Raw genomic sequence first — 24,469 nt, forward strand, 5'->3', positions numbered from 1 at the left:
AGCACCCCTTGTTCTTGTTGCGGCGGGCAAAAGTCATCTTTGTTTGCATGAAAGAAAAGTCTGATTGAACTAGGGTGAGCCTTTCATTTTAAGAAGAGTTAAAGTCTGGGGTGTTTTTAATGTTTTAATCTCTGTTTAAGAGGTTTCTGTTACAAGAGGAAAATTGATAACATTTTTACTTCAGCAAACTGCCAGCAAACTGGCTCTGCTCTAATCCCACGTTGATAGTGATTTATATTCTCCATGGCAATGTGCTCTAACGTCTAACGTCAGAGTGAGACCACTGTGCTGTGGACGGACTGCATTCCAAATGCTGGAATCACATACATAATGTTTTTACTTTTAAATAATATTCAGACACCAGAATAAATACCATATGTGCACTGATGCTGGTTACAATGGAACCTTGTCATGTCTTGTGAGGGAGAACATTCTTTGTTTCTGATTCCTGTTTGAAATAAGTATGCAAAAGATAAATATGTGCATTGACGGCATTTTGAGAAGGCGTAGGTAATTACCCTGCTGAGGATGTAGCTCTGATTCCTTGAAATACAGCATTTAAGACTAAAGAGACTGTTGTGTGCCCCCCCACCCCTCTTTGACACACACGAAGGCAAGGATCGTTACCTGATGTTGCCAGTGTAGGGTGTAGTTTTTATATTTTCTATCCACAGCGGGCTGTAGTTACAGGACATCTGTTGAAGAAAAATTACTCCGTGAGCACTGCGTTCATAGCAACAGTGAGACTAACATGCTCATGACATCGTAACAGGGGGAGTAACACATGTGATAATGGAGAGGGATGGATTGATTGGAAAACCATAATTCAGTGTGAGGCCTAATGTTATCTGAAGCCACAAAAGCAGAATTTAGGTGGCCTGACATCATCAAAACACAGATAATCAATCTCTCCAGATCCATTTTTCCCCCACATGATCTTGAAGGTTGGAAAGTTTCTTATGAAGTTTAGAAATACCTCCCGAGTCCTGCATTTTTAGATTTTTGATTTTGTCCATCTTGGTTGGAATTCTCATCCACCTAGACATATTTTTAAATAGACATGGCAGAATGCCTTTCATATTTGTACATCTGTAACAGGCTTCAACAAGTCAGTCCACATTTGCTTCTTGGGGAAGCATTTCAATCCAGGTTTGTGTTCTTACCATCAGTTGAGCTATATTGAATTTGTGCTCATGACATTTTAATAATACTTTATAGATGAAGAAATCCTGGGCATTGAATTGATGGCTTCCCTCCTCCTCTGCACCCCATCCCCACCCAGTTTTGTGAAGTTTGCCCAGAATATATAGTGTGAGATTAACGTGTGAGTCATACATCATAACGCGTCTCCGACAGTTTATCTGCACATAACTCAGAGTTTGGGTAACTCTTGTATCCTTTCTGGGAGTTCCTCGCAGAACTGTTTACCATTATAAAAATGCTCTCAAGCCCCTTTTTGAAACTGAGAAGTTATGAGACAAATATCGAACCTCTAACATATTGTCTCTCATTTTCAGCTTTTCGGATGATCCCTTATCCCTTGGAAAAGGGGCATCTGTTTTATCCTTACCCAATCTGTACAGAAACAGCAGATCGAGAGCTGCTTCCGTGTAAGTCTCACTTCTGTATTCCTCTCTTTGTGCCTGAACGTGGGGATGGGAAGAGGTGGGAATGATAAATGTTTGTAATGTTCCTTGTCTTTTATTACTCTTCTCCCAAACCCTGTCCTTATTTGCTAGCATGTGCATTAAAGTGAGTTATGTGAGTGGGTCTGGCATCCTGCTCCTCCAAGTCTCTGCAGATTCCTCACAGGGAAAGACCTCCAAGCCCTGAAATTTAGATGAAGAGGCACCGTGCGCTGGTTGGCCTGAGCGCAGAGACCACTAGTTTGGGGTGGATGTTCGAGGGCACGTCCACTGTGCGTGGTTCTGCCTGAGTTGCCCAGCTGCTCGGATGCACTCCGCACAGACTGGAGTGTGAAGCGGAAGTGCTGACGCCAGAGGGGCTGCAGATGAGTCGCGGATGGGAGGGCGGCGCCGGGATGCGGGCATCATTGCCAGAGGCAGAGGTGTGGGGCCGGGAGGGCGTGCTCTCAGCTGCGGCCGGAGGGGTTTCCCCGGGAGCCTGTCGTGGTCGCACGTCATGAGCTGGGGTGGCATGAGCAGAGCACACGTGCAGCCTCAGCACTGTATGCAGCAGAAAGAGGGGGAGCCCTGCCCTCGAGAACCTGACGAGCTAGCAGTCTGATGGCCCATGCTGCACGTGCAAAGAATGATTCGGTTTGCTGTAATACAACATTGTTTTGACAAGTCCTGCTAAGTAGCTATTATCAAATCATACTGTATGCAGGGATCATGTCCAGGCCCTTCATGTGGCCTGGACTTAGGACATATTTTTCTCTCTCAGATGGATAAGCTCCAAATTTTGGCTGGTCTCTTCCTTGTCCTTCTGCCACCTCCTCTCTTTGACCAGCCCCAGTTAAATCCTATCTCGTAGCCCCAAGGGATAGGGTAAGTCTGGAGCCCTGGGTGCATAGTAAATCGTCCAGTGCCAACATTATTGAGCCCGTCCTATCTCCAGTATGGTGGGGTCTGGGTGCAGCACGAATTGCTGTCTCAGATTGAAGCAGCAGGAGGTCGCTCCCTTGTTTCCTCGCTAGCCAGAGGCCATGTCCTATTTGTTACTTAGGGGTCTGGGAGAGCTCAGTGATGTGTTGTTGCTCCTTGCCTGAGTTTTATTGTGGAAAAGGGTCTGGTGCCTCACACTGCATTAGATTTGATTTCAGAAATTCCTGTTATGGGCCCACACTTTACCTTTGGACTCCCCCTTCAAGGAGATCCTTGTTAAAATTTGTTTCTGGTAAGAAAGGCAGTTTTCTGAAAAGCACAGTTTTAAAATGTTTTAATTGAGTCCAGTTAAGTTTCCATGAGAATAGATTCACTTTTAGAACAAGATTACAGCTCTTAAAAGAAACTTTATAGGAATAATCTTTATAAACCCGAAGTTGAAAATTATGACTCTCCTTTATTTAATTGAATGCAGTGGTCCAAAATCTGATCTCCCCTCAATCTTTCGGGGGTTGGGCGTTGACAGCGAGGATGGTGTGGATACCGAGGGCTGACTGTTTGGAATACTCCCCACATTTTGCACATTCAGAGTCCCCTCTTCGGACATTAGGGCCTGAGTGTGTCTCCACCCTTCCTTCGAATCCCAGCAGGTAGCCATCTGGATTCATGTGTGCGGGCTTGTCTCTGCTTTGTCCCTCCCTGCGCCCCTCTGCCCTCAGTCTCAGGCCCAGCCAATTATTGTTTAGGGCTGTAATTAATGGGAGCTGAGCAGTCGAGGAAAGGCCTTTAGATCTGGATTTCCACTTGGACCCTTTCGGTTCGAGAGGCAGTTTCATAGTCTCTCCTCACGGGCCAGCCCCAGCTCCCCTGGTAAGCACCCCACTGCCCGGGGGGTGGGGGGTGCTCACAGCCAGCCAGCAAGCAGCAAGTGGGGAGTCCGCTCTCTTGGCATTGGTGCCACCTGCTTTTTGGTTTCCCCAAGCCCAGCAGTTGAAACTTTAAAGTTATGAAAGATGCTCTGAAGAGCACCAGTTATTTATTTTTCTGGTGATTGTGTGATTGTTGGAAGATGTTTATCAAGGGTCTCCTACAGTGGTTCCAGATGACCCCCACAGCCTTGATCTCCAACCTTTGCAGGTTGAATTGGCCAGCATGTGAGGTCCTTGCTGAATGTCTATCAGGGTGGCTCCCTCCACCGACATACTTGGAGTGGGCCAGGAAAAAATACAAGATAAACCAGTATCACCTCATTATAATGATTAAAAAATTACAGGAAGGTCAAAATCTAGAGAAAGGATTTTTTTACTCCCAGTATATTTAATTCTGGATTTTCTGGGTTTTGCCCAGCAAACACGTATTTTATAATGTGAATAAGGTTTTGTTTTATTTGTGTTTCCTTTTGAGAAAGCAGGACTATACATTAGGCAGAGATGGTGTTACTGTTCCCCCACAGATGTGCGACATCCTCAGATCAGCGCTATTGTGCTTCCCCTGTGGAGCACTAAACCTCAACTGTGGCCTCGGGAGAAGCAGATAGGCAAGCCGGAGGCCGGCGCAGAGGGTGGTGCTGGTTCATTCAGGTGGCCCTGCCCTTTGTGTTCCCTAGAGGCTTCAGTCACACCTCTGCAGAGTCCGTCCCACAGACAGAAATGCCCTGAGAACACATTTCACTCTGACACTCCTATTTCCCTCTGGATCTTCTCCACAGCGTTCCATGAAGTCTCAGTTTACCCAAAGAAGGAGCTTCCCTTCTTCATTCTCTTTACTGCTGGATTGTGTTCCTTCACAGCCATGCTGGCCCTCTTGACACATCAGTTCCCGGAACTTATGGGGGTCTTCGCAAAAGCTGTGAGTATTTGCCAAGAGGGAGCCTGAGGCCAGGGGCCAGGGAAGCCAAGGGAAGCCGCGGGAGAGAAATGGAGTGTCCTGTAGGAAAGGATATGCCTGTATTGATCATTTGCTCACTGTTTAATTTTCATCTTCATCGGTAGAATCCAAAAGTTGAAGGCCAGTGAGAAAGTGTAGGTTGTTTGTTAATGCATGCCTTGCGTCATTCCACACACAAAAAATCCCAGATTTCAAACAGGTATGAAGTCTGAAAGGATTAAATAAATAATTAAGGGAATCCTAGCAAATGAAAAATGTGTGGGAAATTACTCTGTTTTCTGTAAGTTGAACATTATTTCTAATCTTTAGATATTGGGGGTCTTTCCTTTAATAAAGACGAGATTTACATTTTCAGAGATTTAAATAAAAAATATTTTCATGGCTTCAAACTTTTGGCTTGTTTGGGGAATGAACTGAGAGGTTGTGGAGGGCTTGTAGTGAACAAGTAGATTAAGAACTTGTGTTAAGTATACGGACATGACATTTAGAATATGGAAATCCAGTGAGAGCCTTTCAGGAGGGTTGAGGAGAGGAGCTTTATTAAGAAAAGCCGTCTGCATTGACAATTGACAAGCGAGAACCGCTGTTTCCTGGTTGAAAACCAACTGTTTTCACCGGCACGTGCAGGGAGGGTGAGTTTACTGATTTTGCCATTTGCCACAGATGAGTTTCAAATGAAGGAATAAGGAAAAGAGTGTCAGTTGTTTCCCTGGAACTCCATTCTGATTTCAAGGCGAGTGGAGTCAGAAAGGATGATTTCTAACTTGGTTGGGTTGATTTAATCCCTTTCCAGATGATTGACATTTTCTGCTCGGCAGAGCTCAGGGACTGGAATTGCCAGAGTATTTTCATGCGTGTTGAAGATGAACTGGAAATCCCACCGGCACCTCAGTCTCAACATTTCCAAAACTGAACTCATCACCCTCCTTTCCCACCACCGCTCCTCCTGTATTCCTGACCTCCGCCCATGGCACTGCCATCCGCCCGGTTCCTCAAGCCAGAAACGCAGCAGCCCTGCTGAGCTCCTCTCTCTCACTCCCCACACCCTACCTGTCTCGGCCTCCACAGCGTGTCGGGTCTAACTAAGCCACTAGGCGTTCAGTAAATGTAATTCACCTCCTCTTCCCTCCTTCTCTCCCCATGACCTCCTTCTCTTCATTTAGGTCTTGTTTTTTCTTGCTTGGACTCCTCTGCAAGAGTCTTAACTGGTCTCCTGGCTTCCAGGTTCATCCCCTGCCAGGCTGTCTCTCATACTGACACAAGAATGATCTTTCCAAATTGCAAGTCTGAGCATGTCACTTCCCTGCTTGAATTTCTCCAGAGGTTTCCCAGACTTCAGGATAAAGTCTCAGCTCTTTAGCATGGTATGCAAGGCCCTTTATGATCTGGCCTTGTTTGCCTCTGCAGCTTCATCTCTCCCAACTCTTGCACAGACACTGCTCTTAGGCCATAGTGAATTACTCACCACTCCCAGATGCATAGGCTCTCGTACACCCCAGTGCCTTTGCACGTGCTGTTTGCTCTGCATGGAATGCCCTTCCCCATCACCACCCCAGCTTGTCCACTCTACTAACTTCTCTTCCTTCTTTTATACTCAGCTTTCTTTCTGAGTTTCTCCTAAGCTGAGTTAGAGGTCTCTCCTCTGTGATCCCACAGTATTCCATGAATACTGACATTATCACATTTATTGTACTATATTATAATTGTTGAAAACTTGTCTGTCCCCCTTTTAGAATGTGAGCTCCTTGAGAGCAGGACTGTGTCTTCCTCATCTCTGTATCCCCAAAGCTTTGCACAGCACCTTGCACATAGTAGGTTTTCAATAAATGATTATTGAATAAATAAATGGTAGTGGTTTCTGCAGAAAGAATCAATGTAAAAATCAGGTACAGTTTAGCATTTCTCCTCCTCTTTTGTAATTATAGTCATGGACTCTTAGAGTTGAAAAGGACCTTAAACAAATTGCCTTCAGCAATAATGTGATGGAGGTCATCTAGACTCTTCTTGAATACTCTCAGTGACGGTGAACTCACCTACTTAACATCAAAGCCCATTTCATTGTTGGATCACTCAGATGTCTTCTTTACACAATAAAATCTGCCTCCCTCTAATATGCACCTGTTCCTGTTCTGCCTTCCAAAACTATACTCAACAAGTCTCCTTCTTCTTGTAAATTCTTATGACAGCTAATATATTCATGGCCACCTCTAACCTCTGACTATTGGTAGAACATCTCAAATTTCCTTAAGTCTTTTGTACATACCATGATTTTTAAACCCAGGATGCTCCCTAGTTTATGGACCTCTACTATTCATTATTATACCCCCAAGCCAACCTCTGAGTAAAAATAGTTGCCAAAATTCTGAATAGATTAGAGTTTAACTTAGTAAAATTTAAAATAGGAATATATTTACAACATTAGACAATTATTCTTCCTCCTTTAAATGTTCCTCTCAAACATTTTTTAAAGCATTTTTGTCCAAATATGTCATTTTTCCAGTATTCTTCATTAAACAAGCAATTAACACTTGGGAGATTCAGATCAGAACAGACCTTTACTGTACATAAAATTCATTTGGCCCCACCACCAGAAATTCAGAATCTTGAGTGTTAGCACCCAGAAATCTGTGTTTTTAACAAGGATTCCAGCAGGTTCTGAGGATGGGGGTGCTAAGGTTCTGAGGATGGTATGTGCCGCTAAGGACACTGGTCTGGAGCAAGCCGAGCATTTGAGTGGCCACTTGCTGGAACGTGGTGCGCTGTCAGAGCTGTTGAGGTGAACGCTTTCTAGGCATCAGAGGTTTCCCCCTGGCTGCACCTTGGAATGCTCTTAGGGGGTTTCCGAGTGACTGGTGGATGCCCCCCTTCCCCCTTGGGGGATGCTGACTTCCGCGGCCTGGGGTGCAGCCTGGGCATCCGAGTTTTCAGGCGATTCAGGTGTGCCACCAGGTCCGAGACCACCACATTGAATGGAAGGATGGATTGCCCGATTGGGTCTTCTCTAGGAAAGGCTCCACTGCCTCCAGAATTTCAGAGCGATGTGTCCATTAGGGATCATTTAATGTTTCCAAAGCTTTGGTTTTGAGTCTAGATCAGCTGATTGAATGAAATAATCAATTTGCCTTATGGCCCTCATTGCTTATACTCTGCCAGGGTGTGGTTGTGTGGTCAGCTACTCATAATTTCCAAATATAGTTTAGATAAATTTGCTTTTAAACCTCTGTCTGGAAGATCACATTCATCTTGCCCTTCCTGAAGGTTTAACAGTTTTCAGAATGTCTAGAGAGCCTTCGTGGGGAAGGAAGATGGATGGCCTGAAGGAGACAGGCCCCATCCCTCTCCTGCCCACCCTGTCCCCAGTGTCTTCCCCAAGTTTTCACCTCTGTCACTGCCGCAGGCCTTTCGAGAAGCCCCCTGCAGGTTATCACCGCCACCCCATAGGCTGCCCGCAGCCATTTGCAGCTTGTGAAAATGACTTTCTCAGGCCTCTCGGAGATAATGTCCCTGGGATAATGACTCGTAGGAGATGCAGAGAGATTGCACTGCCACCCCCCAGGCTGCATGCAGCTTGGGAACTCTCCAGTCTGTTTATATGTTGATACGCAGCCAGTAAGGAAGCCCACAGCTGAGCCACTGGAAAATAGTAAAATGAGCAGCTTCAACTGGCTTCTCCCCCTGACTAATCTAATCTACCTCCATGACTTAAGACTAACTCTTCCTCGAATGTTTGGCTACCAAGATAAGGTTGCTCATATAAAGAAGTTATCGTTTCAAACCCAGCCCCTCGCAGAATGTGGGAAGGTCAGCATTCTGACCCCATCAGCTTTGAAGGGCTCTGTCTTTCCTCCTCTGATCTCTCTCCTTCACGGAGACTGAGCCCCCTGACTTCTGACTCTCGTCTTCACTTATAGGCCTTGACCTCTTTGAAGTCTGATATTGATTACAGTGAAATGTCAATTGTCTGATTGCAATAGGGCACCTGGAACTTATTCAGATAAGCAGAGGCATTTTGAATGTTAACGAAGCATGTTGGGAGCCATGACCTTCTCCTAAATAACGGTGTTTCAGGAAAAGGAGGACCAGGCGATTGAAGTGTCACTCTCTCTTTTTTATTAGTCCAGTTGCCTTTTCTCACCCTAAGACACTGATTGAATCACGGTGCGTCTTGGACCGTGTATCTCTGCCCTCTGGACAGAAGTTGTGGACATTGAGATAGATGAGCTGTTCCCGGGCTGCCTGGTCTTGCTCATTCAGACTTCACTTTTCAGGCAATAGATTTCCCAGGTCTGTAAGTGAAACTGCTGTTTCTCTGTGGATTGGTTGAGTCTCTGGCCCAAAAGTATTGACTGATTTTCAAACATGCAAAGAAGTATAAATGAACATCCTAAGCAAGGCACATTCCACCAAACATTTTTTTTTTTTTTTTAAAATACCTCCTGATGAAAGCCACTAACCTTTATCTGGTTACGAAATGAGAGGGCTTATGGGCTTCAGATGCCTCATTGCATTGTCTGCTTCTTCCCTGTGGGTGAGGGATGAGGAAGGGGATGTAGGGAGGGGTCCTAAGGAGGAAGGTAGCTTACTAATAAAAGGTGCATATCTCAACTCGGGTGCTGCAAGAGAATTAGGATCTTTAGGAAAAGTTTCTGGGGATTCTTTTCTCGATTCTCCCAAGGACAAAACACTCTAGATGTGAGGGAGAACAGTACATTGTCGCATTTATTGGAGGTGTTAGGACTTACTTCCCTTGTGGAACCCTTTTGAGAAGCGCACGTGAAGTCCAAGGAGGCAGGGTCCGCTGTGATTTGTTGGGCAGTATGGGAAGAGGGGCAACTGCGGACATCGAACAGGGCTAGAGAGTCCCCTCTTGATTTGCAGAGGCCTCGCTTTTGTTCTTTTTATGCAAGTCAGGTCAGTGCCCAAAACAAAGCAAACAAACAGGCCTTATTTTGAACCAACTTTGTAACGACCTCTCCATTCATTCTGTTTCCCAAGTTGAGGCTCCCTGACGTCCCCACATGTAGTGAGTGAAATTGCACAGAGTACAGACTTGGAGCGATGCCCTTCATCTAACTGCAGGGGCTCGGGCTAATTCGGTAGTTCCTTACCCACTCCATCACAACTGCGATGGTTCTGAATCTGTTTGAGGTCAAGTCTTTAGGATATAATAACTTCACCAGCAATATCGCCTTGTTCAGGGAGCCCAATCTGACAACCCCTGTCAGAATCTCTGATTTATCCAGTCTACTATAGCACCTAGTTTCTCTTTATAGAACTAGGCAAATGCTGTGTTTTATGGAGCCTTGGTAGTCTCTGATTACAAACAAAATCACATAAGTAGGATTTTAATAAAACAAGCAATCTTCTCATAACTAGGATTTTACAAACTTTCTCATAGGCAGCTTGGGCAGTAATTATTCATTTCTGGGCGATAGGGTGAGCATCCCCTGTGGTTCTGTGCACACAACAAAGGACAATTTCAGGTTCCCAGAAAGTGACACATATCTAACACCCACTTGACAAAAGAGCCATCCACATTTGCTCAAGTACTAACATGGCTGCCTATTTCTTAACTCCAAACCCAACTTGGCATTCAGGGCCCTCCTCAGAGTTCTTCTGGTCACTTTTGAACTATTAACTATTCCAGCTAAGCTGAATTACTTACTGCCTTCTGATCATACCAGTTACTTTCCCATTTCTGTTCCTGCTGTTTATTGAGCCTGGAGGGCTCACCTCCTCATATTTCTTTCCTTGCCATCCTTACCCCATCTGTATGTTTTGATATCCCAACCATCCATTGTGGTCTATTTCACTTGCCTCATTTTAAGTTTTTCTTGCTCCTTTCAACAGAATGGATTCTCTCCCTTTTCTGAGCCCTCCTGGTGCTTTCTTTGGGCTTTTATCTTCCGTTCTATGATGGTCTATCTGGTATCATTACTTTGCTGTGTGGAGGCCTTAGTGGTCACCTATCCCTTCCCCTTGACCCCAGGCTTTGAGCTTCCTGACAATGGGAGTTTTGTCCTAGACTCCTTTATATCTCATCCAACACTTAGGTGCCTTACAGAGTAAATATATTTAATTTATGTAAAAGACACAACATGGGGAAGGATTCCAAATATTATACTATCTTGAGTTTCCTTACACTAATGTCACACTTACTGGTCCAGCTATAATGTGTTGCAGACCTTACAATTAGTATTCTACTGGTTCTTTTCTTTTCTTTTTTTTAGGTTTTTATTTATTTGTTTGACAGAGCACGCACACGGATGAGCAGGGGGAGGGGAGGAGGCAGAGGGAGAAGCAGGTTCCCCACTGAGCAGGGAGCCCCATGCAGGGCTCCATCCGAGGACCCTGGGATCATGACCTGAGCTGAAGGCAGATGCTCAACCGACTGAGCCACTCAGGCGCCCCAGTATTCTACTGGTACTTAAAAACAACAAAGAAGGAAAGATTCTGGGGTCAAGTGAATTTTGAAACTTGCCTAGCATACCCCTTGAAGATCTGAAATCCACAGAACATACAGAGGAACCTCTCTCAATTTCATTAAATATACTATTACTTTGACCTCAGAACCATGCCCCCCCCCACCTATGTATTTACATACTACACTATACTTCTCTGGGAAATTCTTGGTGGTGTAGACAATGTTTTGTTGAGAACAAGGGATTAGGACAAGACTCCATAGTGTAAGGACCAGGTATGGAGCCCTAGCAAGATAGTACCTTGGTTCTGAACTGACAGAGAGCAAGGAAACCACCCAAACACCTCTCTCTCGTGCGGAGCTCTGTTAGGGGACCTCTTCTGCCAGATGCTGGATGATTTGTGGAATGAAGCTAATTCTTCACGAGAACATAATCAGAACAAATTTGAGATGATGTTAAATGAGTCTCAGGCGAGGTACTTGGCTTTCTTAGTTAATGAGCATTTTTCTCTACACGAGAAGCAGAAAGGAGTTTAGAAACCAAATGAAAGAGATCCCAAAGATCTCCTCGGAGCAGCCCTTCTTTTTTTTTTTTTTTTAAAGATTTATTTATTTATTTTGAGAGAGTGAGAATGAGAGAGAGAGAGACAGAGACAGAGAGAGCACCTGAGATGGGGGAGGGTCAGAGGGAGAAGCAGGCTCCTCGCCGAGCAGGGAGCCCGATGCGGGACTCGATCCCGGGACTCCAGGATCATGACCTGAGCCGAAGGCAGTCGCTTAACCAACTGAGCCACCCAGGCGCCCCAGAGCAGCCCTTCTTTAACAAGGACAAGCCATCCACGGACTGGCCAGTTTGCTGTCCTCCCACGGGCTCCCATGATGCACTCCACTAAGCAGGTAGTTCAGAAATGAGCATGGGCAACAGAGGCGTTTGGGATACAATAGAATCCCAAAGCAATTCACAACCATACAACAAACTTGACTTTTTAAAATTGACTTTTCCCCTTAAAGTGAGTTCTATACCCAGCTAGGCAGGCAGGTGGTCTGAAGTGTCACAATTTTTTAGCTCTTCTGCCTACTTGTCACCCAACTGTCAGTCCCTTTTGATGGCACTAGTCATCTGCATGCACAGCCAGCAGATCCTGAAGACGGATCTGAAGGCCTGGGAACTGTGGGCCCGCTTGTCAGGAGTGAAGGGGGGCAGTCTGCAGCCCCTTCTCCCGCTTATCTGTCACAGCTGGGGGGTGGGGGCTGGAATGCAGGTGTGATTATCAGCCTGTTTCCTATAACATAGATACAAAATTGTAGCCTTTCAGACTTTTATAATGCCAAGACTTATAGGTTGGAAAGGTTCGTTCTGTAGCCTTGAATGAGATCTCTCCTGACTCTGTGCCTTTCTGTTTCTTTGCAGTTCCTCAGCACTTTGTTTGCCCCCTTAAACTTTGTCATGGAGAAAGTGGAAAGCATCCTCCCGTCCAGCCTGTGGCACCAGCTGACGCGGATCTAGGGAAGCCCATCTGTCCTTCCACTCACCTTCCCCCAGCGGGCTGCCACCGTCTCTTCGTGCCAACTCCTCGTGGACTGCAAGAAAGCATGACTCTGAAAAGGGGAAGCCATTCCGAGATTTTAAATCGTTCATGGACCGTCTGTTCCATAATAAAAGCTGTTTTTGTTGTACAAAATTCATTGATGTTCAGTTCTATTATATTTTGCCTTCAGAAAAGAAAAAAAATCAAAAATAAACTTTTGTGTATTGCAGCAACCAGTGTGTCTTCTTATGTCTCCCAACCTTAAAAGTGTTGGTGTCCCAAATAAATCTGTGGGTTTACATTTAATTTATTAAGGGTCCAGATCTTCTGAATGCCCCACAGTGGTTTTCTTTGCTGATGGAACTCATCTCAGCAGGCCGTTTGGACCCCTACAGTCGGTGGCTTGGAAAATAGAATGTCTTTGGCTCAAAAGTACCACCTTTTTCAGCCCCAAACTGTTGGTCCTTGTAGGCCAAATGCACAGAAGGAGCTTTCCACAAAGAAGGACAGGAGGCATGAATGAAACAAAATGTATGTGCCGTGACAAGTTGTTCCAGTTCAGAGATTCTACTCATTGAATAGAACTCAGTACTATAGTTTGGTTTTGTTTTATGAAAATTTGTTGTGAGAACAAAACTTTTGATGAGAATCTACAGACCCAACAGTCTGTTGTATAACCTGACCACTTTTCAGAATTGCCATTTTTAAAATGTTCTCTCATAGGGGTACTTTTTTAAAAGTAATTTTTGTATCCTTGATGCTTAACTATAAGCGGTCTTTGAGTATTTTCGTGATCGGAACTAAAATGGTCATTTGTCCTTCCCACCTTTGAAAGCCTACGATTCACACCTGCTGAACATCTGGCTTTACTTAAGCAAAAGAAGAAAAATAAATAACATTGAATCCTCCATCTGAAGTGAAAAGTACCTCTATTTAAAATCTCAATTCAGTGCTTAAAAAAAAAGGACTCCTTTACAGTTTGTTTTCCATTTTATTTAGAATCCTGAAACTTTTCCCATGAGCGTTAAAATAGGCAGTGTGCGGGGAAGGCACCACCACCTTCCCAGCTGGACTTCCTGCTGGCTGCTGTCCTTCATCCAAGAGCAAAGTGGGCAGGTAATGTTTAGGTGCACAAGGGCTTCTCATTCTTTTGGCAAGTTTCTCTTTTCTTTTTTTTAAAGATTTTCTTTATTCACGAGAGACAGAGAGAGGGAAGCAAAGGCAGAAGGCAGAGGGAGAAGCAGGGAGCCCGTGCAGGACTTGATCCCAGGACCCTGGGATCATGACTTGAGCCGAAGGCAAACGCTTAACCGACTGAGCCACCCAGGCGCCAGGCAAGTGTTTCTTTCTACTGTATTTGTGCAAAGCCCTGGTATGCAGCTGGCTCCTGCTCTGAGGAAATTATTTTGGAAGAGGTTGAACTCCTATATCCACACCCGTAGTGCTGCTCTTGGGGGCAGTGACTGTGTCTGCTTTGTTTGCCTCTTTGCTTCTTCCCCCACCAGAAATCTTGAGCTGAAGTGGGCATTCAAATGATTTGTTGAACAAATTGATGCAATTCATGATAGGTGCAAATAAAACTTGATTCACAGTCTGAGGAAAGGGGTTGGTTCCAGCAGAGAAGGACCAAGGAAGGCTTAGAGTTGTAAATTTGGGCTGGAAGAAAATGTAGTAATTATCTAATACAATTATTTGATTTAACAGATGGGAAAACCAAAGTCCAAAGAGGATTTCGACCTCAGTTGGGACTGTAGACTGCAATAAGCTTTAAGTGAAAGTTTCCAGAGCCTGTAGGCAACAGCAAGTGGAAATGGCCTACTGTGAATTGTGAGAAACCCCGGTTGCAGGAGATTCAGCAAAGAAATGTAACACATGGATTTAGAAGCACCTTGTGAATTTAATAATTAGGACTTTAAAGCAGTTTCTTGGAAAGGGGAGGCAAAACTTAGACTTTGAGGGGGAAAGGGAGTGAATGGGAGAGGTAAAGGTGGGGAAAAGATGGGGACAGAATGAAGACACAGGGAGAATAGAGGTTGCTGGAGGAAATGAGTCCATGGTCCATGAGAGGAGCTAATCACGGGAGGAGGAGGGAGGCTTCTCTAAACTTCTGCCAACTTAATAGACCTTTCCTCTTATAACCAGAGTCACTCTTCAGACAGGCTGTGACCCCAATTGCTCCCTTTCCTCCGCGTCTCTGTTCAACTACTCTGCTCAACTCTTGAGAGCAACCAGGACTCATTCTTGCCGTTCTGGTCTCCCGGGCCTGGATACCACGGAGGTTGCTCTCTTTTTAGCTCTTGCCTTGTTTTGCTGCCCCTGAGGACGAGCATTCAGGCCTGGCTAAGGGTTTCATGCACATTTATGGGGAGGCGGGCCCAGAGCAGCCAATATGGCAGAAGAGTTTTTAAGATGATTACTTTTACATGATTCTTACACTTTTCACCCAAGGTCCATGGTTCCTGTATTCTTGCTGAGATGGCAACTGGAATCCAAGTTGCATTCCTGCCTTCTCCTTTTATTTCTAGATAAGGGGACATCAAAATCCATTCTGATGGGCTTTCCTCTATGAAGATCCTTCCTCCCAGCAGAACAATAAGTGTCCCTTAGCCTCAACTTGTATGTGTTTATTGGAATACAAACGCAAACCTTCTAAGTTAAATACTCGCAAATTGAATCTAGCAATGTATATAGGAAATAATACAATATGACCAAATGGGAATGCTCTTTAGGGTTTTTTTTTCGAACTTCTCTTATCAGTACTTAGTATCAAAGTCATTTTGCTTTTAAGAATTGGGGAGACTTCCATATTTTTATATGGCCCAGAATGATTAAACATTGACATTACTTGCTTTTCAAGAATTAGATAAAACTCAGATGTGAAACATCTGATTTTAGTGCTTTGTTAATGATAAATCTTTGATCACTGTTTTATTATCTGCAGTGGTGATTGGTCTGTACAAATATTCCACTTCTTAAGTTTAAGTTGATATTTTTCTAGGAAATTACCATTTTCTCTAGGCATTCAAATGTGTTACCACAGAGTAACACACACACACATATAATTATATTATTTAATTGTATATTTAATATCCTCTGTATCTGTGATTATTTCTTTCTTCCTTTCTAATTTTATATGTCTGTTCTCCTTTTCCCCTCTTTATTCAGCCTCACAAAAGCTTATCTAATTAATTCTTTCAAAGAAACAATTTTAGATATATTCAACCATACTTTTTGCCTTATATTTTAACATTTTAAGCTTTTATCTTTATTTGCTTTTCTTGATTTCCCTTGTTTAGAAGAATTAGAGTTTTTCTAATTTCCTCTGACAAATACTTGGTTTATTTTTATTTTAAGAAAGAGGTATTTAAGTCTATAAATTTTTCTCTAAGTACAGCTTTCTTGTCCCTTAGATTTTGCTGTGAAGTGTTTTTTGTTCTTTTCTAGAAATTTCTGTTTGGGTTCCTTCTTGTCCAGGAATGATCACACTTGGGCATTCCCTAATAATTGGTTCTCCATTATGGCCTTCAACGAATTTATTTTTAATGTTACTCTGCAATATCTAATGAGAACAGCAAAGATATTCAACCACATGCTCCCAAATAGAGTAAACCCTAACACCTTACACCCATGGACTACTAAGTAAACTTTTGATCTTTCTTTCCATTGTTTTTTTTTAATTACATCTTTCTTCAATATGAAACTTCAGAGGCTATGTTTATGTTTAAGACATGTTTATGTTCCTTCCACTGTTTTGTACTGTTTTTCTCCTTGCCCTGAGAGCATGCACTTCACCAAGCTAAAACAAATCTGTGTCCTCAGTCACAGACTACTTGAAATTTAAAAGGGGAGGGGACTTGAAGGAACTAGTCACGCTGTTCTGGCTTTTGAGGATCAAAGACAGTTAGGCTGAACAGACAGGAATTGGCTGCAATGAAAATGTCCAGCAGAGGTGGTGGCTCCCTATCCAGAATGCTCTGGAGAGCTGCAGGAGCTTGGGGGACAGATGACCTTCAGGTAGTGTCTGTGTCTCCTCCAGAGTACTGTCTATAATTCTCTGGCAGGTGCAGAGAGGGCAGAAAGGAAGCAGGTTCTCTTCCCCTCCTTTTCCAGCTTGTCTTCTGTTGTGTCCAGCCCAAGTCAACGTCATCCTCCCTTGGGTCCTCAGCCTAGAAGCTTGTGTGTGACCAACCTTAGGAAGAAAACCTTTGGAACTGAAAACCTCAACTGGCCCTCGTCAACAGGCAAGCAAACCTCAAGTTGGTGTGTGTTTTTCCAGGGAAGGGGGCAGGGGTTACAATTTGAGAGGGCATGGAATGAGTGTAATTTTTTTTTAAAGATTTTATTTATTTATTTGACAGAGAGAGACACAGGGAGAGAGGGAACACAAGCAGGGGGAGTGGGAGAGGGAGAAGCAGGCTTCCTGCAGAGCAAGGAGCCCGATCTGGGGCTCGATGCCAGGACCCTGGGACCATGACCTGAGCTGAAGGCAGACGCTTAACGACTGAGCCACCCAGGCACCCCTGGGATGAGTATAATTAAGGGGAAAAAAACCCCCACCAAACTCTTTTAACCGCTTACATCCTGCTCTGAGCCCCCAGATCACGAAAACTTCATTCCAAAGTCCTGTGTCCCGGGGCCTCTGACAGTATCATTTTCCAAGCCCTCAGTGTCCCTAAAGTCTGTTGGCACACAGGAGCCACGGACCTGAGGCCCCAGCCCATGCCTGGCGCCCCGTGTGCATCTCCCTGCTGCCTCTGCTGCTCGTGGGCCCACAGGCCACCCCTTTATGCCTCTCAGCTCCTCCCTCCTCCCCCTGGGACACCCAGGGCAGTCTCTGCAGGAGGGAGCAGGCCTCTCCAAACACTGGCTCTTTCAGGTGGCTTCTCCAGTAGTTTGCTGGGGCAAAGAACTACAAAATCTGGACTTCTTGAAATAACAAAAAGGGAGAATGCAGGGAGAAAATAGGAGTTAACATCTCAAAGATATTCTGCCCCTCAAATCAAAGATGACCTCCTTCACCTCCAGTATAAATTATATCCATTTGTTCACTCGTTCCTTTAGGCAACGGACATTTACCGAGGACCTACTGTGCGCCGGGGTTGTCATCACATTCTCCCTATTGCACCTCAAATTGCAGCTTTTTCCCCACTGGTGTATTTGTTCTGTACATTGTACTTGTCTGTCCTGCCCACTGGACCACGAGGAATCGGAGTTCCACATTATGGCATTCATCTTCACATTCTCGTTATCTAGAACTAGATGTTCTGTAGTCTCTGCTCTAGAACGTAGAGGCTGACAAAGGTTGACAGGAAGGGAGGAAAGACAGGAGAAGATGATGCTAAACCAGAAGTGAGTGTCATTTTCTTGAAGTCCAGAAAAAAAAATTATTAAAATGAAATAAAATATATGTATTCCATTCTTGGAACACCAGCTTGATGAGGAACTTTTGTGAAACTTTCGCCAAATTACCACTTCGTTTGGGACACATAATTTCTTCTTATCCCATGTTCCCCAAATGACCATTATTTATATTTCTTGTGTACCAGATGCCATGCCAGGTACTTGACCTGCACGACCTCTTTCAGTTGTCCAGACCACTCCATGGGGGAGGTGCCGCATTGCCCCCATGACAGCAGCTACTGAGTCCAGGAACGGCTGGAGGTTGAACGGCTCCCCGCCGGGCAGTGGCCTCAGTGCAGCCGAGCCCCGGGCCGCCGGCTTGCGTGGCCACTGCCCCCTGCCCACCCTGGCTCCCGGAGCTGGACGCACACCGCCCGTCAGCGGCCCTTCCGGCTTCGGGAAGGTGCCCTCGGGGCCACTGCCTCTCAAACATGCCCAAAAGAGCCTGAGCGGATCTCAGAAGACAAGGCGGACTCCACATTTCTCTTACTTTGCAGTCATGTGTTATGGCGGTCGACAGGGCCCTAAGATTCTTGATTAGATGATAGCCCCATAAACACAAGGATGCTGTGTGTGGACTTGAAACGGGAAGAGGAATCCTGTCATAAATACAGACCGGTGTGCCCCATGATGGGTTCTGAGAAATCTTAGTCCAGCCAAATGCTGTTTTGGAATACGCCTGCTGCCTTGACCTTTCTCGTGGAAATGCCCAATGTCCGAAGCCCTGAGACCTCCCATCATAATGAAGCAGGCTTAACCCAGTGCTCCTCCTCCCCTTTTGTAAGAATACTTATGAATGTCCTGCAACATTTACTTTGGAAAACAAGGGACAAGACCAGTATCAAATCAGAAGGAGGATCCCATGAACAAGGCACGTGGTCCTTCGGAGTGTTTCCCTCCTTCCTTACCAGGCAGGGGCCTGCCAGACAGGATGTGAAGAGGAACCCAGGCGCCCTGCAACCATGAAGTGCTGCCAGGCTCCCTAACTGGGAAGCATGTGCTCTGCACCCTCTCTTCAGTCCCCCTTGGTGCTGGACACGGCGCTTGGTCATGCCCTGCCACCCCCCAGAAGGGCCCTGGGGTCCTTTAACCGTCCATGGATGCCAACACAGCTGAGCAAAGTAGAGAAGTGAAGGTTTGGGGCAGTGGTCATAATTCAAGTGTTGTATTTTCTCTCCAGTCATCCAACAAAAACCCAGTGACGGTACCTGAGAGAGCCTGTTTGAGCTGGTTTTTCGGCCACAGTGACCAGTCAGTAACTATCACTCTCCTGCGGGCCCCACCAAGTAGGCTTTTTCATCAACCCTAAGGCCTGTGGGCCTTATATCTAACAAATTATATTTTACTTTTTTTTTTAAGCTGGTTAGTGACAACAAAGCTGGTCCCTCTGCAATCAGAATCTGATGTCAGAGTGAGAAAATCCCCTGTTCGCTGGGAATTCCCATGTCACTCATTCTGTATTAATGATATTTATTCTCCCTTGTTGTTTTATTCTTAAAAAATGGTTCCCCTGGTTGCAGTGTTATGTTAAGCATATTACATGTTACTCCAAAGTCAGTTCATATATTATAGCTCGCTACACTCCTGGGTATACATTTCTGAATAGCTCTCACTCCGCAGTTACAGTTCCACATTAAATATGGGCTGCCAGGAGTAGAGCCTGAGAGAGTTGTCTGTTCATTTTTGGCTCCTTCTTTGTCCTGGAAGTTTTCTTCCCTCTCTATATTATACTCTTCAAGGAAGATGTGCCCTCCAGTAAGAAAAGTCTACCTGGAGAAAGTGAAAAGTACTTTTCTCTAGAGTTTTCTAGAAAGGAGGTTTGAAAGTGGCAGCTATTTGGGACAGAGTGCTTGGTTCCTACTGGGGAGGTCAGAAACGGTTTGGAACATGAGTGGCCACACTAATTACAGGAGGTAGGAGATGGGGGTGCCAGCATCCATCAAGACTGTTGACAAAAAGCCACAATATCTTTCCTTGTGCAACAAGAATATCAGAATGAGTTTTTAATCTTCTTCAGTCTTCGGTTTTTTTTATTAACATATAATGTATTATTTCTTTCAGAGCTACAGGTCTGTGATTCATCGGTCTTCCACAATTCACAGCACTCACCATAGCACGTACCCTCCCCAATGTCCATCACCCAGCCACCCCATCCCTCCCACCCCCCACCACTCCAGTAACCCTCAGTTTGTTTCCTGGGGTTAAGAGTCTCTTATGGTTTGTCTCCTTCCCTGGTTTTGTCTTGTTTCATTTTTCCCTCCTTTCCCCTATGATCCTCTGTCTTGTTTCTCAAATTCCTCATATCAGTGAGATCATATGATACTTGTCTTTCTCTGATTGACTTATTTTGCTTAGCATAATACCCTCTAGTTCCATCCACATTGTTGCAAATGGCAAGATTTCATTTTTTGATGGCTGCATAATATTCCAGTGTGTGTGTGTGTGTGTGTGTGTGTGTGTGTGTACACACACACCACATCTTCTTTATCCACTCATCTGCTGATGGACATCTAGGCTCTTTCCATAGTTTGGCTATTGTGGACATTGCTGCTATAAACATTGGGGGGCACGTACCCCTTCAGATCACTACATTTGTGTCTTTGGGTAAATACCCAGTAGTGCAATTGCTAGGTCGTAGGGTAGCTCTATTTTTAACTTTTTGAGGAACCTCCATACTGTTTTCCAGAGTGGTTGCACTAGCTTGCATTCCCACCAACAGCGTAGGAGGGTTCCCCTTTCTCCACATCATTGCCAGCATCTGTCGTTTCCTGACTTGTTAATTTTAGCCGTTCTGACTGGTGTGAGGTGGTATCTCGTTGAGGTTTTGATTTGGATTTCCCTGATGCCGAGCGATGTTGAGGACTTTTTCATGTGTCTGTTGGCCATTTGGATGTCTTCTTTGCAGAAATGTCTGTTCATGTCTTCTGCACATTTCTTGATTGGATTATTTGTTCTTTGGGTGTTGAGTTTGATAAGTTCTTTATCAGTTTTCGGGTTTTTGTTTTCCATGGCTAGCCTGCTCTTAAGCATCTGTTGTAGCATCATTAATAGGCAGTTTTAGAGATTTCACAGGATATAATCTTTTTAGTTGCTTCAGTAAAATTCACAAGGACAACATATTTTTGTTTTTGTTTGCTTTGAGACCCAAGCACAAAGCTCTAATGAGCCACCGTCTTCTTTCTTTGCTTCATTCATTCATTCAATATATATTATGCATTGAATTCCATCAACAAACAAAAATTCAATATGCTCATGCTTGTGACCTATGGCAAGGGCCACAAGTCCTCTGGGGAAAATGTCCTCATGTGCAGTCCCTGGGTTGCGGTTCTCACCTGCACCTGATGCCAAGTAACACCTGTAACTCTCTCCCCTGATGTGGCCTTTCTAGGTGGGAAACCAACAAAATTGGACAGCTAGGATATCATACCAGGCTTATGAAATTATTCTCAGTGGGCCCCGAAGGCTCTCAAAAGGTGAACAAGTCAAGAGCCACTTTTCTCCTACACAACTTTGCCAGTTCTGATTTCCCCACATGCCTTCTTTCAACTATCTTAGTCACTGCCCAGCACAGTGTGACAAGCGCCAGGCACCTCTCCTCTTTGAGATAAGGGGGGAATCTTCAGAGGAAAAATGACTGCCATGGGGCCAGGGCACGAGAGCCTCTGGAGCCCACTGCTGTCTCCCTCAGCTGGAAAGATGAGGGCCCGAGACCCTTGAGAAATAAGGATCAGATTGTGTCCAAAATACATCTCAATCTCTTGGGGCTGCCTCTAGCCATAAAAGGAGCTGGTCAAAGGCTATTTATCAGAAAGGTTCTTGAGGGCAAAGAGAACCTGCAGGGCACTTCAATTAGCTGAGCAGTCACTCAGCTCTGATGAGCCTACAGCTGTCACCAGGAAGGGTATCGGCTATTTGAATGGCACTGTGATTGCAATTTCATATGCAGGGCTGCAAAGAGCCCTTTCCTTTGTATTCAGCTCCTTTGGGCATCTTTGCTCATATTTGCAACAGGGTCTTGGATTCTGGAAAATGTGAGAATCTAAAAATAGCCAAACTATAGGCAAGTAGGTATTTTATTTTATTTTAAAGATTTTATTTATTTATTTGAGAGAGAATGAGCAAGCAAGAGAGAGAAAGAGCACGATCGGGGGAAGGAGCAGAGGCAGAGGGAGAATCAGACTTCCCACTGAGCAGGGAGACCGATGTGGGACTTGATCCCCAGACTCCGGGATCATGACCTGAGCTGAAGGTAGGTGCTTAACTGACTGAGCCACCCAGGCACCTGGCAAGTAGGTATTTTAATCATCTACTTCCGTGTCAGATGAGATTGCCCCAACAATCGCTGGTCACCATAGCCAAAGTCATGTCTTAAAAGGATCTTTCAGGTAATCCACCTGCTTTTCCTACATGATCCACATAAGAACAGAGAATGTGAGTCATGACAGCTGCCCCAGGCCCTAATTTCTCTGTCTTGTTCCACTGCAGTTATATCTACTGACAGCCGGAAACTCAGGGGGCCCAATAGCATCCACAGCAAGACTCACAAGTTACATTTAAATTTCAGCAAGAAATGTGTTATACACAGAGACTTTCAGGACTCAAATGTGTATTTCCCTTAAAAAATATCTCTAGATTCTTTTAGTTTGGAAAGGTCTCAGCAGATACTTGAAAAGCACATCAGACTTTCAAAAATTAGGGGCTCTACATATCCCACAGCCAATTTTCTGCTACAGAAAGGATTGGACCAAGCTTTGAAATATTTGTTTCAATTTTATGTCTCTCCTGTGACATAGCTGAATCCTGATTTGATTTTCCCTGTCATGTATAGGAAGCTTTTTAAAAAACTTTCCCTCTGTTGATAGCATCATGACAGCACTCAGAACTTCATATTGTAATTTCTCTATCCTATCAAATTATTAACTTATTTATCTTTGTGTTCCCAATATTTAGCATATTGTTTGCATTGGTTGTGGTCAGTAAATGCTGAGCAGAAGGCAGGAGGAAGGAGCGGGGGAGAGAGAAGTGGCTAGAGTCCTAGAAATGTTTTCCTCCCAAGCTGTATCATGTGAGAACTAAAGCTCTCAGAGTTCATGGCTTGGACACTGGCACTCTTTGTACAATGTAGTGTGGTAGTCAGAATTGAAATTTTTCTTTGGTTACAGAGCCAACTTACAGTAGTCACCTGAAAATTCTCTCCATATGTGAGAGCTCAAGTTCAAGACCAGCCTAGAGAAAGGTGTGAGGCTGGGACTCCTGAGAAACCCCAGATCCTCTGCTTGTTCCCCACACCTCATCCATAGCCCATATCCTACTGTAAACCACAGACTTCAGGGACCAGAGGACATATAAATAGTCTGGAAGGCTAACAATGAACTATCAAAAAAGAAATTAAGAAAATAATCCCATTTACCAAAAATAATAAAATATTTAAGAATAAACTTAACCAAGGAGATTTAAGACTTGTGATTTCAAAATACAAAACATTGATGGAAAAAAATCAGAGAAGACACAAATAAATGGAAAGACATCCCATGTTCATAAATTGGAAGATTTAATATTGTTAAAATGTTCACACTACCCAAAATGGCCGATGGATTTAGTGCAATCCCTATCAAAATACCAATGGCATTTTTTACAGAAATAGAAAAAAACAATCCTAAAATTCATATGGAACAACAAAGAACCCAAATACCAAATACAATCATGAGAAAGAAGAATAAAGCTGGAAGCATCATACTTCCTGGTATCAAAATATATTATAAAGCCATAGTAATTAAAGCAGTATGGTACTGGGGCACCTGCGTGGCTCAGTCCGTGGCTAAGCATTTGCCTTTGGCTTGGGTCATGAATTCAGGGCCCTGGGATCGAGTCCTGCATCAGGCTCCCTGCTCAACAGGACATCTGCTTCTTCCTCTCCCTCTGCCCCTCCCCCACACTTTTGCACACACTCTCTCTCTCTCTCTCTCTCTCTTAAATAAATAAATAAAATCTTTTAAAATAAATAGTATGGTACCCATATAAAGACATATAGACCAATTAAACTAGATAAAGAGCCCAGAAATCAACCCATGCATACATAGTCAACTGAAATTCTACAGGATGCCAAGAATACACAATGGAAAAAGGACAGTCTCTTCAATGAATGGTGTTAAGAAAACTGGATATGTACATACAAATGAATAAAATTGGACCCTTGTCTTACAACCATATACAATAACTAACTAAGGATGCATTAAAGACCTAAAAGGAGGACTTGAAACTGCAAAACTCCTAGAAGGAAACATGGAGGGAAAGTTTCATGACGTCGGTCTTAGCAATGACTTCTTGAATAGGACACCAAAACCATAAGCAACAGATGCAAAAATAGACAAGTGGGAAGATATCAAACTGAAAAGTTTCTGGTCTGCAAAGGAAACCATCAACAAAGTGAGCAGACAACCTACAGAATGAGAGAAAATACTTGCACACCATGTGAAACAGATAAGGGGTTAATATCCAAAGTATATAAAGAACCCATACAAGTCAATAGTAAAAGAACAAATAATTTGATTTAAAAATGAGCAAAAGATTTGAATAGACATTTCTCTAAAGAAGACATACAGATGGCCAACAGGTATATGAGAAAATGTTCAATATTACTAATCATCAGGGAAATGCAATTCAAA

General features: G+C 44.1%; 1 protein-coding gene across 4 annotated transcripts in view; it reads left to right on the forward strand.

The window, feature by feature from the left end:
• ST7 (suppression of tumorigenicity 7) overlaps window positions 1-12,589 on the forward strand; it is a 235,114-nt gene extending 222,525 nt beyond the window's left edge. For 2 of the 4 annotated variants that reach the window (XM_088018268.1, XM_028104976.2), the window contains 3 exons: window positions 1,518-1,610; window positions 4,276-4,415; window positions 12,287-12,589. In XM_088018268.1, coding sequence (XP_087874394.1) covers window positions 1,518-1,610; window positions 4,276-4,415; window positions 12,287-12,382 — 329 coding nt within the window. In that variant the 3' untranslated portion in view covers window positions 12,383-12,589. Of the gene's footprint in view, window positions 1-1,517; window positions 1,611-4,275; window positions 4,416-5,247; window positions 6,264-12,286 lie in introns of those variants that run through there. The other 2 variants (XM_028104977.2, XM_028104975.2) reach the window with 1 other exon arrangement.
• Window positions 12,590-24,469: the final 11,880 nt, after the last annotated feature.

The sequence above is a fragment of the Eumetopias jubatus genome, unplaced genomic scaffold, assembly GCF_037043125.1.
Source record: "Eumetopias jubatus isolate StellerSeaLion01/CBP00866 unplaced genomic scaffold, mEumJub1_p1.0 scaffold_14, whole genome shotgun sequence".
In the NCBI taxonomy this organism is placed as follows: Eukaryota; Metazoa; Chordata; class Mammalia; order Carnivora; family Otariidae; genus Eumetopias; species Eumetopias jubatus.